This window comes from Rhodamnia argentea, chromosome 1 (assembly GCF_020921035.1).
Source record: "Rhodamnia argentea isolate NSW1041297 chromosome 1, ASM2092103v1, whole genome shotgun sequence".
NCBI classification, from domain to species: Eukaryota; Viridiplantae; Streptophyta; class Magnoliopsida; order Myrtales; family Myrtaceae; genus Rhodamnia; species Rhodamnia argentea.
The window spans coordinates 10,742,964-10,761,472 of NC_063150.1; the positions used below are offsets into that span (position 1 = coordinate 10,742,964).

Sequence of the window (18,509 nt, forward strand, 5' to 3'; positions counted from 1 at the left end):
GCTATTGAACACCCTCATCAATGTTTGAAGGCTCTCGTCGAAAACTTCAGTTAGCGACTGCCGATATTGCATAATTTTTTACCGGAGGAAAAGTAAAGAAGCAACTCTTAATCATCAAACAAAACACCCAAAAGCATTCGGTAAGCATATTCACATTATGTCCAAGAGTGACGGAGTCTCTCCCACTGCAATGTTGAGCTTCACCTAGCGGGCCCAGCACGAACTAAGTCAGCCCAAGTCTACTCCACCCCCACATAGAGGACGTCCATTCTGTCTTCTTCCTTCACTTTGGGGACGACGACCTTGAGAGCGCCGTTCATCTCGCACTTTACCTGAGCCCACCACTCTCTTCAACACTCAAAGCACCTTAAAATCCCACGCTAAGATCTCGTTTCATCCACTTTCATTTTCCGAAATTCCAAGCAGACACACCATCAAATTCTAATGGCTTCTTCTTCTTCTTCTTCTTCTTTGAAACGTAAAAGAAATTACGATGTCTTCTTGAGTTTTAGAGGCACTGACGTTCGCAAGAACTTCCTTAGCCATCTCTACACGACACTAAACCAGAATGGTATATTCACGTACATCGACAGTGAGGAACTGAGGAAAGGAGAGCAAATATCGCCGACCCTTATGAACGCGATAGAAGAATCGCTCTTTGCAATTATCATTTTCTCTGAGAATTACGCATCTTCTCCATGGTGTTTAGAAGAGGTTGTGAAAATCATGGAGTGCAAAGAGAGAAAGGGCCTGGTTGTGTTGCCGGTGTTTTACAAAGTGGAACCAAGAGAAGTGAGAGGGGGGAGAGACAGTTACAGGAGAGATATGGCTGAGCATGAGTTCAAGTTCGGGAAGGATTCGGAGATAATGAAGAGATGGAAGAAGGCTCTTTTCGACGCCGGCAGCTTGTCCGGGTGGGACTTGAATGATGGGTAAGTAGTATTTGACATGACGTGTTGCTTTGTTATTCATTTTTATATGCTGAATCACATCTTCTCTCTTTTTTTTCCTCCGACGAAATTTAATCTTATCTTTGAACCTTCGAACAATTTGTCGAGTATTCTTCTGGATTTTGTCAGAGATGAAGCGATCCTTATAAAGAAAATTGTGGAGGAGATCTCTATGCAGCCAGACCGAAGACCATTGCATGTTGCAAAGCATCCAGTCGGGATACATCGCCAAGTGGAAAAACTGGAATCAATGTTAAATCTTGAGTCGGATGATGTCTTCATGATAGGATTATGGGGCCAGGGAGGCATAGGAAAAACTACTTTAGCTAAAGCCCTTTATAATGGAATTTTTAGACAATTTGAGGGTTCATGTTTTCTGGTAAATGTTCGAGAAGCTTCAAAAGATTCCAAGGATTTAGTTCCTTTACAAGAAAAATTGTTGGCCGAGATATTATTGGGAAAAACATCAGTTGTGTATAGTGTTGATGGAGGTATTAATCTGATGCAAGATAGACTTTGCCGCAAAAAAGTTCTCCTGGTTCTCGACGATGTCAATGATGTAAAACAGTTAAATGCTTTAGCTGGAGAGTGTGAGTGGTTTGGTAAAGGAAGTATGGTGATCATCACTACAAGAGATAGCCATTTACTAACTTCCCATGGGATAGAAGAAGATCACATCTATGAAGCTAAAGGTCTAGAGTATTTTGAAGCTTTTGAACTTTTCAATAAGCATGCTTTTCCAAGAAACAACAAAGCAGTAATAAGGAGGGATCTTGTTAATAGTGCTTTGCATTATGCTAATGGACTTCCTTTAGCACTTGAGGTATTGGGCTCTTTCCTTTGCGGGAGAACAGAACGTGAGTGGGAAAGTGCATTAAATAAACTTGTTAAAAGTCCTGAAAAAACCATCAATGATGTTCTTAAGTTAAGTTACGATGGACTAGAGGACTATGAAAAGGACGTTTTCCTTGATATTTGTTGTTTCTTCAAGGGTCGGTCTACAAAGTACATTATAAAAGTCCTCAACAGTTGCGACTTTGACACAATTATTGGAGTACAAGTTCTTGTTGAGAAATCTTTGATAATTGAAGAGGAAGGGGCCTTGCAGATGCATGACTTAATTCAGTTGATGGGCATGGATATTGTAAAACAAGAATGTCGCGATGATCCTGGAAGACGCAGCAGGTTATGGCTTTGTGATGATGTTCGTGACGTTCTATCAGGGGATATGGTAAGATTTGCATGTATAGCCACTGAGTTTACTCTTTTATTCTCTAACCGACAATATTAATTGCGATGCAAATTCTGTAAATGCAGGGAACGAATGCAGTAAAAGCCATAGTTTTGAATTTACACAAGCCAGAAGAGATATACATAGGTCACGATGCTTTCACAAATATGAGAAGATTGAGGATGCTCATCATGATTAATGTGCATAACCCTTTCCAAGGTCCGATCTGTCTTCCTAATGAACTAAGATGGTTTGAATGGCCCGAATGTCCTCCTTGGATTCCAGAATTTTCCTCTGGTCCAAAGAAGTTAGTCGGACTTGATATGCACAAAAGCAACATCCGAGTATTGAGGGAGCAATTTAAGGTGAGCACTAAACGAATAGTCTATTTGCTTATCTTTTATACATCCACATCTATATGCATCTGAATATCAACATGTATACGTGTTATTGAAAACTTTGAATGCAACAATTACTTCTGTGAAATTGTCTATATCTGATTAAAGCATTAAATAGAGGATGTCGATATCCTACCTGAACCGACATAAGTGGAACCTTCCCGTTTTAGGGGAGTATTAAACACTTCCCTATGTGAATCTTGATGCTGATTCGAACAAAATATATTCAAGATAAAAAGTCTAATGTCATAGTACCCAAAATTATAAGAACAATGTAACTTTAAGACATGGGTAACTTTTGAGTATCAAAAACTACGGAACAAAAACTTATTGGTCATATAATTTCCCAACTCAATGATGAATGTACATAAATTTTTAATAAACATGAACGGTGGATTTCATTTTTATGTCCTTGAAATGGTACATCCTGGAAATGTAATTAATGATTCTTTACTATATAGCAAAGACGGGATAGCTAGACTCTTTTCGAAAGTTTGTATGGCAAGAGAAAAAGGCTTTCTTATATTTGTAAATAACAAATTCATTTTGAAATATACTTGAGAGACTTCACCTAAAAAATATCTCCTCCTCATTCGAGATATGTTAGTCGTTCCCCTCCTTTCCTTTTAATCTAGCCATCCGTCAACCCCCTTACTCGTTTTATTGCTGAAGTAAGAAATCAGGGGACGGAAAGCGCCTTTTCACATTTCCTTCTTGGTGGTCCTCTCGCCTAGCAATATAACAAAAGGGGAAATAGATGGATCATCCAATTCCTTCTCCCACATATCAAAACAAAGCATGTGGAGTACGACTCCATATAAGAGGCTTACTCTACGGAGGCGCTAGCACTTTGAAGTTTGAACCCAGCTGGAGGATGCATGCCTGTAGCATGCCAGTAGTGCGCAATGGCTTTCAAGCTTGACTAATCGTGCTTTCTAAAGAGCAGTGAGCGAGGGGCTCACTTTGCTAATTCGAATATATTTAAACCTAAACCTAATCTAAAGTTATACACATATGCATGTATACGTACTTATATTTATTTTCACGTCAAATATATTTCAATATAAAGCAGAGAGAACCTTCTCAGGGACCTCAACTTTTTTTTTTATCCCCAAAATGTTGTCAATAATTTGTTTTTCAATTATTGTATCGTAGAGAAATGCATTAAGTTTATTTAATGCCTCACGCATATCCATATCAAAATTGGATCTTTCTTTCCTGCAACAAATTTTTTATTGAAAATTTCAAATATTGAAATATCTTTTTTTTCCACGGATAATTATATGGCTGTTGTATTGTGTATTTTATCAATAATTTTTTTCATTTTATATATAGGAGACAAACATTGTGGTTTTTCAATTTTAAGAATGTTTAACAGCAATGAGAGAGGGCCTTACCAAAAAAAAAAAAACAGCAATGAGAGAGGGAGAGAGAATTAATTACTACAGAGACTGAAGGGAAGTTAGGTAATATACAACACAAATCATAATTAAGGCTCAGTTTTTTTTTTATGGAAAATAAACGATTTGGAAAATATTTTCTAAAAAATAATCACTTGTATTACTTGGAATAATTACCCAATGAAAAATGTTTTCATTATCGACATCAATTTATGTCTAAAAATATTAATAAACGACAAAAATATGATGGTTTGTTCATCTCTATAAGCGTCATAAGCGATATTTTTAGGAAAATATTTTTCAAATCACCCTTGTATCGTCCATTTAAGTCTTCATGAACTCCTCAATCTGCTAGACTTCTTCACCTTCTACTTAGTCCCATCTATCTTATAACCACCTTGGTGCCTAATACCTTGGTCACCGTCGATAGCAACGAACTATTTAGGACACAATTTGCATATTAACTGTTCTTCCATTCGTTTCCAAAATAGCATTGGTAGGTTATCCCAACGGAATGCCTATGTAACATATTGAAAATAGTAGCATAAGTAAACAATATCAACCAATCATTATACAATCAAATCAAAACTGATGAAGTTGGAAAGTATAATTAAATTTGAGGCATTAATAAATGCAAATTTTATTAACAATCAACTGTTGACAACAGAATTTTCAGAGGACAATAAAGAAATGTGTGAGCAATTCTGGTGAAAAACAGGTTGCAAGGTGAATGTATAGAGATGGATTTGATATAGATAGATCGAATATGAATTTGAGATCAACAGGGGTTTGAGTGACATTACAAGACTCCTAAGAAAGTAGTAAATAACTAAAAAATAAACTTGGTTGCTGGAATTGAAAGTGCATGAAAGTTAAACTGCAGAGGAAATTGAGTGTTTTTGGATGTGCCATTGATCTTCTTTCTCTTTTCCGTCCTTGCATACTTGTATCTTCTTACATTTTGAAACTGCTAGGTCAGTTATCTTCATGTTTTCAAATATTGAATCTTGGCGCCTTCAATAACTCTCTTTTTACCCACGTTTTCCATTGCTTTTATCCACCAAAATTTGAACTTCAACTGTTACAATGACTTCGAATTTGAATCCTTCCTAGTAACTTCCCACGATCTGCTTGTGTCCATTACCTTTTGTTTCTTGCTCGTAACTTTCCCACGGACGTGGCTAACTTGTCTAACTCATGGTTCTCTTTATGCTTGCATCCCTCTATTACTGGCTTTCTGCAATTTTCGGTATGTTCCTGAACCTTGCTGAATTTCAGGATTCAATGGTCTTATTCCCCCACTTCCTGAATATTGAGTTTAATCTTCTTGCCATTTTCGGTATGTCGCAATCAACTTACCGAACTTCGGGAAGTGGTTTATCGCTCCCGATTCACCCACTTCGGGACATGGTGACATTGACGCCCATTCGGTATTTGTGTTTGTTATTATTTTGGTACCAACAGTAACACAATATCATTTTGCTATTTCTGAAATAATAATTTGTTCTAGAAATAGGTTTGGAATAGAAATGAGGAGTTAAAATTTTCAGCTTCTTTGTTTCTCGAACATAAACGAGAAATAAGAATTCTCACTCACTCCCTCTCTCTCACATCCCGATCACCGATCATTGTCCACCGTCCACCACTAGCCTATCCATCCGCCACTACTCTCCGCTCGCTAGTCATCGGCTGCCAATTGCGGGTCCGCTATCCCTTGGTTCACCAATCACCGGCTCCCCGTCCGCTTGTCAGCCAGCCCCAATCGCCGATCCGCCATCCCTCGATTTGTTGGTCCACCAATTGTCGGTTTGCCGGTCCACTAATTGTCGGTTCGCCGGTCCGCCGGCCTCGGATCGCCAATTCTCCAATCCATCAATTTGCCGACCCTTGCTTGCCAGTTCACCGGTCCACTTATCCGCTGGCCCGTAATCCGCCATTCATCAATCGCCGGCAACCCTAAAAATTTTATTTTTATCAAACGAATATCTATTCGGGGAACAAAAACAAAATTTGTTAGCAAACGCATTTAATTGTTCAGAAACTCGTCCAGAAATTAGATATAGAAAAATCTATTTCTGACCAGAAATTGATTCCGGAAATTGAATAATTATCATTCATGCCCTTCAGTGCCTCCAATAACAAATTCCGGCAAAAAATCCTACGTGACCTCTTTAATAAATGTTATTTCATAGGTGGCTTTTTCATTTAAAAAACGAGTCCAACGTTGCCTTTTTATACCTAACCGATGTTGTGTCCTCTTCAAATTGAATCTCTCTCTCTCTCTCTCTCTCTCTCTCTCTCTCTCTCTCTCTCTCTCTCTCTCTCTCTCTCTCTCTCTCTCTCTCTCTCTCTCTCTCTCTCTCTCTCTCCTTCCCTCATTTGCAAGCTCTTCGGCTTCGGTGGAGACCCCATTTCCTCTTCCTACCACAACTGGATCGACACTATCCTTGACTCCAACAATCTCGACCTAACCTGCTAGGGTTTCGGCCTTTTTGCCCCCGGTGGTGCTCTCATGAGCTTAATTTTTGGGGTCGATTTGCTCGGCCTCGTAAAGTTCGTGTTCTCGAACGAGCGGTTGCTAGAGTGGGCCCGCTTCATGCTTGACAAGACCAAGGATGGTGGCGTGCTGGCCAAATCGTGCTCTCTGTATTCAGAACCAAACTGCCTTCCTTATTCGGGTTTGAAGAATTTGGGGAAATTTCTCGATTTGTCCTAATTGAGTCAATATTTGGGAAAATATAATGAAGGACGTCATTTAGGGCTAAATCGTGCTGACTCGGGGCTCTGGCAAGCCACGCCGGTCAAGAAAAATTGATAAACTATTGCCACATTAATTTTTCAACATCCCAATTCAGCAATTGCACTTAAGTTATTGCTTTTTTTTTTCTTTTACAAAAGTGATGATTAAGTGACCTGGAGAATTTCCCACATATTCTATTTCTCTTGCAAAAAATTTACGATGTTCTTTTCTGATGTTCTTTTCCTTTTCAAATAATTATGGAATTTCTGATGTTCTTTTCCTCTTTAAATAATTAGCAAAAAGAGCAGGGAGAATTTCCTAAAAAGGAAACTTGAAACATATGCAATTGTAAGATGAACATAAAAAGATCACCATCAACTCTCTAGAAATAGAGAGTGGCAAATGGAGGGTCAAAGAAACCATTTTATTCTCAAGAAAATTCTGCCCAATTAGTTTGCTAGCCTTTTCTGGACAAAGTCAATGGCACAAAGGTGAAGATTTCGACAAAATCGAGGAAAGCCATAGAGAGGAGGATCTACATTCTTAATTTATGCTTTCATGTTTTTCGGTTGACTCGTAGTACTTACATGCTCGAAATATTGCATATACTTATATCGTTATTCAATAAACACTGCAATTTAATCACAAATTAAACTTACATTTGAATGAACTTTCAATAAAATTATAATAAGCTCTAGCAGAATATTTGATTGACGTGAATACTCATTTTGTTGTCATTTCCTACATATTCTATTTCTCTTGCAAAAAATTCACGTCAACATCAGCATTTAGAATAGTAAAACGAATATATTTTGAGATCCATGTAGCGCACGGGCATCTGACTAGCTTTCTATCAAATTTAATAACTTTAACACATTAGTAAATGTAGGTACTTTCTCAAAAGTGTTAGTAACTTACCATTGTGGACTAAACAAGTTTCCAGTCAAAACTTTGTTTGCGACTGAATTTGACAGTTACCACCGTCTTTCACCTTTTACTCAACACAAATAGTGTTCCGGTTTTTGCACTATAGAACAGTGGAACTGTCTCTATGTAATTTGTCTAGCAAAATTGCCCATGGACAAAAGGAAGTAGTTGTCGATCGAAGTTTTGCGATAATGCTTATGAGTTATGATGTGTGAAATTTTTTGTGAATAGACTCCTAGTAAGTGGACATTGCTTTTATTAAAAGGTAAGTCAGATTTTGAAATGTTTATTTGTCTCAACCGTCCCGAATGTTTTTCTTGCAGGACTTTAAAAATTTGAAGTTCATTAATTTTAGTGAATGCCAGTCGGTGGTTTATATGCCGGACCTCTATTGTACTCCGAATCTAGAGGAATTGGATCTCCATGGGTGCAAAAACTTGAAACGTGCCCACGACTCAGTTGCATATCATGACAAGTTGCAGTTTTTGAATTTAAGTGGGTGCTCAAAACTTCATCATTTCTCCGATGTGCTCCAGTCCAAGAATCTTCAACATCTCAATCTTAATCATTGCTCAAAACTGCAAACATTTCCCGATATTCCGGAGACAATGAAAGGTTTGCAAAGACTTCGATTACGAGGGACTTCAATCGAGGAACTTCCTGTGTCTATAGCAAATCTTGTCTCTTTGGAGGATATGATTTTAAGCGAATGCAAGAAACTGGCAATCCTTCCTTCCAGCATTTATAGGTTACAAAATCTTGAAAACCTAAGTCTTGATGGCTGCTCGAAACTAATCAAGTTTCCAAAGGAGGAGGAGGATTCGAGTGATCCCCAAACGAAGACGGGATTTCCCAAATTAAAGATTTTGGACCTTAGTCGGTGCAATCTATCAGAAGTGGAGTTCTTGGAGAACCGTTCATGTTTCCCAACCTTAACAACTATGATGTTGTCGGGAAACAATTTTACTAACCTTCCCGCATGCGAGCAACTACATAATTTGCTCAGCTTGCAGGTTTCGTGTTGCAGACAACTACAAGAGATCATCAACATCCCAGGGAAATTGTGGTATCTAGAGGCAAAAAATTGCGAATCTCTTACTAGAATTCCCTCCAATATATGTGACGTCAACGATATTAACTTATCTTTCTGTCACGAATTGGTCAATAATGGTTTTGTTGTCGGCTATGTTCGTATATATAACAAAAGTACAATACATAATGAAGATACAAAATCGAAATTACTAACCAGATTCAAAAGCAAACGCAGCAATCAGAATATTGATCCGAGCCCAACGAATTTATTTGTGTCCTTAAGACAAATTTGTCCCCTCAATTTGGTACCCGAGGACGTTGGACAATTGTCTCCCAGGATAGAACGGATCGCGTCCCTTTGAATCGGCACTTATTCAAAGGGCTCCGGCGAACTTAACTTTGTGGAACGGGATCGCACGGAATGAAAAAGAGGGTGCAGATTTCGGGAAAAAATGAAGTTTTTAAAAAATGAAACTGCTTCGAAGACTATTTATATTGAAAGTTTGAGAAAAAACGAAGAGGCACGAAGCTTGGGTCCGGATGATGGTTAACATAACCGAATATAACTTCTTCTTGAACAGACATAACTCTTCAAAAGAATTTCCGAACGAACGCATCTGTTCGTTTAAGGACAAATGTCCAACGGTTGTGTTAAGTGTCTATTCGGTAAAATAAACAAATGGGCAAATAAAAAAAATTAAATGGAATAAGAGAACCCAGGCCCGGGCCCGAACCGAACCGAGCCGAGCCGGCCGGACGGACGGCGGCGGCGGCGCGCGCGTGTGGGCCGAAATCCATTTGCGTAGGTTCTCCCTCCTCCACAAAAGTGGGGTGCCCCTTGGGGCCCAAACCCATTTGTGAGGTTCCACTTAATAAACCCATCTCCCATCTACCTCTCATCCTATGTGGGACTCCCACATTTCCTTCTCATTCACCCTTAGAGGGATAAAATCCCCAACAATCCCCCACATGAATGAGATATTCAGACATCACGACTCTTCGTATATGCATGAAATGCAATGTGCGATTATTCCTTGAGAAATAGTTACATCGGGATAAGTAGTCTGAAACTTTGAACTTTCCCTAGTGAAACCTATCGGACTTACTCGGTCAATCAGTAGACTTGATGTCTTTGAACTGTCGACCTTTGGTGTAAGCCTAGACAATAAAAATCACATAACTTTCTCTCGAACAAAGTTAGTTCTCACTGTTGTGTTCGTTTTGGCCATGAACACCGTTTGGTCTCATGAGTGTTTTAGAGAATTCGGCCTTTTCAATTCTCACAGAAGCGGCCCTCACTTCACACTCATATAGGTGATTTCTGAACATATAGTATATCATATACTCAATTCGGAATCATTAAAAGCTTTTCGCTTAACCTTCACATATTAGTACTGTCTTCATCTAGGAATGAGTAATAAATTACAGTACTCTACACGGTCTTCATAACTTGGTTGTCCCTTTGAACCTAGATCTTGGGATCTCCAGTCAACAAGGTAGGGTATCCGCTATGAGGACTTATTTATAGGCCTTAAACCCATTCCTTTCGATGTTTTCACAACTATCTCTCTAGTTAGGCCTTTTGTTAATGGATCCGCAATATTATCTTTTGACTTCACATAGTCAATTGTGATAATTCCACTAAAAAGAAGTTGTCTTACGGTGTCATGTCTTCGACGTATGTGTCGAGACTTACCGTTATACATGACATTCCTTGCCCTTCCTATTGCCGCTTGACTGTCACAATGTATGCATACAGCAGGCACTGGTTTAGGCCAATTAGGAATATCTTCCAAGAAGTTTCGAAGCCACTCTGCTTCTTCACCGGCTTTATCCAAAGCTATAAATTCTGATTCCATAGTGGATCTAGCAATACAAGTTTGTTTGGATGATTTCCATGACACTGCTGCCCCACCCAGTGTGAATACATATCCACTTGTCGATTTTGTGTCTTTAGTGCCGGTTATCCAATTTGCATCACAGTATCCCTCTAGTACCGCTGGATACTCTGTATAATGCAAAGCATAATCTTGAGTATGCTTCAAGTAGCCCAATACACGCTTCATAGCTTTCCAATGATTTTCATTTGGACTAATTGTAAATCGGCTTAGCTTGCTTACCGCACAAGCGATATCCGGTCTAGTGCAATTCATGACATACATTAAAGCGCCTAGTATACTAGCATACTCATTTTGAGCCTTACTTACACCAGTATTCTTTGAAAGATGTAAATTAACATCTATCGGTGTACTTACTGGTGATATGCCTAGATTCTTGCCTTTTTCAAGAATCTTCTCAATGTAATGGGATTGAGATAGAGATAGTCCTTCGGATGTTTTACGGATTTTAATTCCTAAAATGACATCTGCGATCCCCATATCTTTCATATCAAATTTACTTGCGAGCAAGCATTTGATCTTCTTGACAATCTCACTATCACTGCCCATTATAAGCGGGTCGTCTACATATAGACATAATATGGCAAAGCTATTATGAGTGTTCTTAACGTATACACATTTATCACACTCATTAATTTTGAAACCATTCGACAACATAACTTGGTCGAATTTAGCATGCCATTGCTTTGGTGCTTGTTTCAAGCCATATAGTGACTTGATAAGCCGACATACTTTATTCTCTTGTCCCGGAACAATGAACCCTTCAGGTTGCTGTAAATATATTTCTTCTTCCGGATCCCCATTTAGAAAAGCTGTTTTGACATCCATTTGATGAATTTCAAGTCTATATAAGGCTGCTATAGCAATTAACATCCGTATAGATGTAATTCTCGTGACAGGTGAATACGTGTCAAAATAATCTAGACCTTCACGTTGTCCGTAACCTTTTACGACAAGCCTAGCCTTATACTTATCAATAGTACCATCTGCTTTCATTTTCCTCTTAAATATCCACTTACATTGTAATGGCTTATTGCCAGGAGGAAGGTCAACCAATTCCCAAGTATGGTTTGACAAGATGGATTCAACTTCACTATTGATAGCTTCTTTCCGGAGCGAGGCTTCCGGAGATGTCACTGCTTCCTTATATGTCCGAGGTTCATTCTCTAACAAATATGTCAGAAATTCAGGTCCAAAAGACGTAGAAGTCCTTTGCCTTTTACTATGTCTAGGTTCATCCTCCATTGGATCACTTCTAGATGTAGTATCTCGAGACCTCTTATTATTTTCAATTGGCTCATATACTATGTTATACGGAAATATATTTTCAAAGAACGAAGCGTCCCTTGATTCAATGATCGTATTAACATGTATATCCGGGATCTCTGATTTGTGAACAAGAAAACGATATGCATTGCTATTTTGAGCATATCCGATAAAAATACAATCAACGGTCTTTGGTCCTATTTTAACCTTTTTAGGCTTAGGAACCGCAACCTTAGCCAAACACCCCCACACTTTAAGATAATTCAGGTTAGGCATTCCGCCTTTCCATTTCTCATAGGGAGTTTGTTTTGTCTTTTTGTGGGGTACTCTATTTAAGATAAGATTTGTTGTCAAGACAGCTTCCCCCCACAAATTCTGCGGTAAACAGTAGTTGTTTAACAATGCATTCATTGTTTCCTTTAAGGATTGATTCTTTCTTTCCGCCACACCATTCGATTGTGGTGTATAAGGGGCGGTAGTTTGGTGAACGATACCGAACTCAGTACAAATTTCCTCAAAAGGAAATTCATATTCACCTCCTCTATCACTTCTTAACACTTTTATTTTCTTATTCAACCGATTTTCAACTTCGGATTTATAAGTTCTAAAAGCATTCACAGCTTCATCCTTACTACTAAGTAGATAGATATAGCAATATCTCGAACAGTCATCTATGAACGTGATAAAGTATTTCTTACCACCTCTAGAAGGTATTGCTTTCATATCACAAATATCCGTGTGTATTAAATCTAAAGGTTACGTAACTCTATTATCTAGAGAATGGAAAGGAGGCTTAGAAAACTTAGATTCAACACATACTTGACACTTTTCACTTGGACAATCAAATTTCGGCAATAGTCCCATACTAATTAATTTCTTTATCGACTTATAGTTAACGTGTCCTAGTCTAGCATGCCAAATATTAGGAGACTCCAGCACATAAGTAGAAGCAGCTTTATTCATATCATCTTTGGTTACAACAGTCATTACATTCAACTTGAACAAACCATCACTCGGATAACCCTTTCCTACATACATCTCATTTTTGGAGAGTACAAACTTATCGGATACAAAAACCAACTTGAAGCCATTCTTACTAAGGAGAGATCCGGACACTAAATTCTTGCGAACATCTGGCACATGCAGAACATTATTTAGTGTCACAATCTTTCCAGATGTCATCTTCAGAGCAATCTTTCCGACACCTTCAACCTTGGAGGTTGATGAATTACCCATATAGAGTTTTTCATCACCCCCCACGGTTGTGTAGGACGAGAACATCGATCTGTTCGCACAGATATGACGAGTTGCTCCAGTATCAATCCACCACTCCTTGGGGTTTCCCACCATATTACACTCGGATATCATAGCGATCAGATTGATATCGTCAACACCATTGGAAATCTCTTCCACCACATTTGCCTGAGTTTTTCTGTCTTTTCTTGGCTCGCAATCTTTGGCTCGATGTCCAGGCTTTCCACGGTTAAAGCATTTGCCAACAAACTTTTTCAGACCTTGGGTGAATCCCTCTCCGGACTTGCTAGGCATTTTCCTCTTCTTGTTGGGATTCGATCTTTCTTCGACAACATTGGCCCTTGAGACCTCCAGATTTTTTCCAACTTTCTTCTCGGAAGATCTATTGTCTTCCTCTATCCTCAACCGAACTATCAAGTCTTCAAGTGACAATTCCTTTCTCTTGTGTTTGAGATAATTTTTGAAATCTCTCCGGGACGGTGGCAGTTTTTCAATGAAGGCAGCCACTTGAAATGACTCACTTAGAGTCATTCCCTCAGCATGAATATCATGCATAATCACTTGAAGCTCTTGAACCCGACTTAATACGGTCTTTGAATCAACCATCTTGAAGTCCAGAAATTTACCGACAATGAATTTCTTCAGTCCGGCATCTTCAGTTTTATATTTCTTGTCCAGACTATCCCATAACTCCTTAGCCATTTTTAGTGGACTATAGACGTTATAGAGTGTATTATCCAGACCGTTGAGGACATAATTGTGACATAGGAAATCGGAATGCTTCCATGCGTCTACTGCAGCAAACCTTTCCTTGTCTACCTCTCCTTCATCCAACTTAGGAGCATCCTCATTGAGGAACCGTGCCAAGTTCAATGTCGTAAGATAAAATAACATTTTTTGTTGCCATCTCTTGAAATCTTTACCATTGAACTTTTCTGGCTTTTCTCCGTGATTCGGAGGGAGAAGTTGATTTTGATGAGTTTACCGAGCGATATATACAATTTGGCATTACACCGAGAATATCGGGTGGAACGGTGAAAAAGTTGGGATATAAGCTAAGACACGGGAAGCTAGAGGATGATTTGAAGGCTGAGCTTGAAGAAAACCGGTTGGTGGACCCAGCTTCACTTTGTGAGGATTTTCCCTTTATGAAACAGGAAGTATCCACCACTTTTACTTGAGTATAGAGAGCGAGATTCAAATATAGGGGATTGGATAGAAGGTGACTTGGCGGGCAAGATGCTTCAATTCATTAGAACAGGGAATCATTTTTCTTGGGGCTCGATGGACTAGCGGGTAAAATCCCCACCCATTTTATACTTGGGCTAGTTTAATCATATGAGTTTTTTTTTTTTTTCAATTTTTAGAGATCATTTAATGAAAGAATCCGTTCCGGATAAATTGTACTTTATACTATTAATCGAGCATCCAATGATCATTTCGATCTCGGATTTTCGCAAGCACCCCATGCGGGTGTATAGAATACAATATGACCATATGTAACTATAGATGAATATTGATAGCCTAGGATAATGAAGATGATTCGCAGGTAATCAATTAACATTTTACCTTCTAAATTTGGATTCAATATAATTGTCTAGCAATTATTGTCTTGGCTTCTAAAAGGGGTTAGAGTCATGTGTATGCACTACAATGACATTTGAAAGTTTACGTTGAAAAACAAATGCAAAAGCGAACACAGAACACAAGGATTTACGTGGTTCAATCAAGGTGATCTACGTCCACGGGCGAGGCAAAACGAAATTCCACTATGATCAAAAAGAGTACGGATGACGTAAGTCGGTTTTCAAGCGAACAAAAGCACACGGCTCATTCGTCTCTCACATAAGGAAAATCCTCAATACCAAAACGAAAAGAAACCCTAGCAACAGTATAAAAATAGAGCCCAAAATTTTTTTCTCGGGGGCGTTGCCCTCGAACCCCCACGCAGATCTATTCGCACTGCAAAGGAGATTTGTTCACTTGCTCTGAGTTGGGCCTATCGGCCCAACTCTCCTCATCATGAACTAAATCTCAATTTTTCCTCCACTTTTTTGGGCCGCACAAAAATATGTCGGGTCGGGTGATAAACCGAACCATGTACATAAAATTCAAAACATATTTAACAGTTTAAGAAAGCAATAATAGTATACGCATGTAGTAAACATGACGTTGCCAATTTGCTATACTTCCTGTCATGTTTCATTGTACTTTAGCTTTTGATTCTATTTTTAATTTTTTTGCATATAATATTAAATACTACAAGTTTCAAGAAACTTGTATGATGCTAGTAAGTAAACATGATTTGAAATGCTTTTATATGCTTACTTTGTTAGAGATATATGTGATGTCAAAACAAACCATAGAATTGTATAATCAATTCTAGGATCGAAGTCATATGTGATGTCATGTGATTATAATCAAAATTACCTTATTACGAAATATATAAACCATTAAATCATGGAAAGAAACCTAGTGTATATTTCATGACATTGCTACAAAAAATAGATAGCAAATAATTAAAATTTATTATGGGGTCTACTTCTTCAAGAATTTGTGGCTCATAACGTGTTGTTATTCTTACTGTCACAAAAAAAAAAAAAAACTGTTATGCTAGCAAAGTCCAAAATAAATGGAAAAATATAACAAAATCTAACAAATACTGGAAACATAAATCTTGATGTTGCAGTTGATCATAACAACCAACACGATTAACAGTACTAGATCAATTCCACGGATCGGGATAAAACTGCACGACGACAAGTACTTAATGATTTGGCATGAAAAAATTTTCATTCTCTGGTTTTTTCTGTTTGTTGAGTTGGATTAAGTTAATTTTTTTTTTTCCCTTTAGCAAGGAGCTAGTACGTTATTATATTAACCAATATTATTTGTATATGTCTTTAGGGTAAGCATATCTCTAATCATTTTTTTGGCCAAAGTCTCGTGATTGTAGGAATGAAAGGGCAAATTGAAACAACGGTATGATTATACCGTAGTGAAATGATTGTATCAAAGAAAGCGATAGACTATGAGCAGACTATTAAAATGGGTTATATTGAACACTTAAATAAAAACATAATATATTATTACTTAATATACCATTTTTGTGTGTCAATTTAAGCACTCTAACATCATTCTATAGTATAATGGATAAAAGTTGTAAGCAAATAATTACTGATCCTAATCGACATTCCTGTTTTTAAGGATCACAATTCACAACAATGTTTCATCTACTAAGCTCGAAGAAGAAAAGGTACACGAGTTGCTATTATGATAGGAACCATTGCACAATCTTGCTAGGTGACACGACTCAACCGGCACATGCGGATTTCTTGGGACAATTTGATTTAATTTACTTAATTGAGAGTATCGGATTTAACATTTCCTTTTATATAAAGTTAGAGCAGAACTTTTTCCTTTTGCGATTTTCCATTGATATAAGTGACGGCACAAGTTTTTTTTCTTTTATTTATCTTAATAATGTTAAGTTTGTTGCAAGTAAGTTAGAATTGAATTAGAACAGTCTGTACTGAAAAATCAGCGATGTTTAAAGTGAACACATAACAGAGAACATTAGACCGTTGGGCCTGACTAGGATGAGTAATTTCTTTAATGTGCAGTTCTATTTTCCATCATTTTCACTTCCTATATAATACCCTCTTATTGAATGAGCTACAGTGTAGGGAGATGTCAATCTAATGTCAGGGGTTGGCTACAACACTTACGAGGGAATGATTTCTATCGCGTGACAAATGTATATAACGGAAGCAAGGATCAACATGTCTAATTATCATAGAACTCTGGCTTCGGTTGACTTACTAGGATTATGCTCAAAATCAAACTCTTCTTGTTGAATTAATTACAAACCTGCGTACTTCAGAAGCATTGCTATTCCAATATGAATCTTTATTACTGAAAGGTTCGCCCCGGAGGAAAGATGCCAGAGGAGTTTTGTCCTTGTCGAAGACGGTACCGTATCATTCATGGCTTCACAGGACTTGTACGACAAGTTCCTAGGATTGATTGTCTGTGTTGTTTTCAGTGTGGAAGATGGGGAAAAGGAAGTATGTTTCGACATCATGCCACATGTAAACGGCCAAAGGCAGAACGTGCTAGCAGGAACTCTCGATTTATTTTATTCGGATCACGTGTGGATTCAATATCTCGCAACAATGTGCTGTGGGGAGTGTTGCAAGGAGCAGTTGATTTCGGTCAATTCGAGGAGAACAAAATACTTTAGAGTATCCAGTGGAACCATGAAAAAGCTGGGGTATATGCTAAAAAGCTGGCGACTAACAGATGATTTAAAGGCCGGTCTCGAAGAAAATCAATTGGTGGATCCAAATTCACTCCGCGAGGCTTCTCATTCTGAGGATTCTGATTCGGAGGAACTTGAGCGGAGGGTAGAGTTTCAACACGAGGCATTGGACCAATTGGATCATGATCTCATTGATAAATCTCATATCGTTTACTGATTTCAGTGGCCTCAGCTTTGTATTAGTCTTGAGAAGGGAGCACTTTTAACTGAACTCTGCAGATCATTTTATCCCGACTGCACCTACTGGCTACCGGGAGCACAGCTCCGACCATGGTATTTTTCTAATACGGCTCCTAGATGTTAAGGGCGCGCATGATAACTATTCTATTTTTTTGTCTCTCCTTCAAACCTATTTTTGGAACATAAATCCGTTTAGCAACATAATTTCATTTTTCTATTTCTTGAACTAATGTTTAGTCTAGAAATAGGTTTGGAACAAAAATAAGATGTAGAAATAAAATAAAATTAAAAAAAAAATCTTCTTGTCGTTGGTCCCCAGCCGCCGTCCTTTAGTAATTGTAGAAATCGTATGATGTTACAAAACAAATTTATGTTCCGGTTATCAAACGCATTTCTCTGCTCAGAAACTCGTTCACGAATAGAAGTCGAAAAATCTAATTCTGTCTAGTAATTATTGCCAAGAATAGAATAGTTATTATGCACGCGCTAAATCCCATTGGTAAAATTATATAACTGGCAACCTAGTGGTGAGATATGCTCATAATAATTTACCAACAATGTTAGCAACTTCCGGACGTGAGATGCAATGATAGTTATCGAGTTTTCATATATTTACCACTCAAAACAAACATGTAATGGTTAACATATTTACCACACAGTTCCATATTTTTTAAGGAAGCAAGTGATCGTCAAAGTAAGGAACTTACCGACTTTAAGTGAAATATAAATTATCTACTTATTCTGTAGAAATGGTTCAATTCTACGTTAAATTTTTTTTTATCTAATAAAAAATCTCTAACTTTAAGTCAAGTCTCAACTCTATCTTAGTTTTCTTTTGTCTATTAAAAAGTCATTACTTTTAGATCCAGTCTCAATTCTACTCTAACAATTTTCTGTCTCATTAAAAAAAAA

At 37.9% G+C, this 18,509-nt stretch overlaps 1 protein-coding gene across 1 annotated transcript; it reads left to right on the forward strand.

Annotated features, from left to right (window-relative positions):
* The first annotated feature begins 506 nt into the window (after positions 1–506).
* Positions 507–17,574, forward strand: LOC115730398 (disease resistance protein Roq1-like). Its single transcript, XM_048276717.1, has 5 exons — positions 507–935; positions 1,059–2,181; positions 2,268–2,546; positions 7,970–8,712; positions 17,019–17,574. The coding sequence occupies exons 1-5, from the start codon at positions 634–636 to the stop codon at positions 17,572–17,574; spliced, it is 3,003 nt and encodes a 1,000-aa protein (XP_048132674.1). The 5' UTR covers positions 507–633.
* Positions 17,575–18,509: the final 935 nt, after the last annotated feature.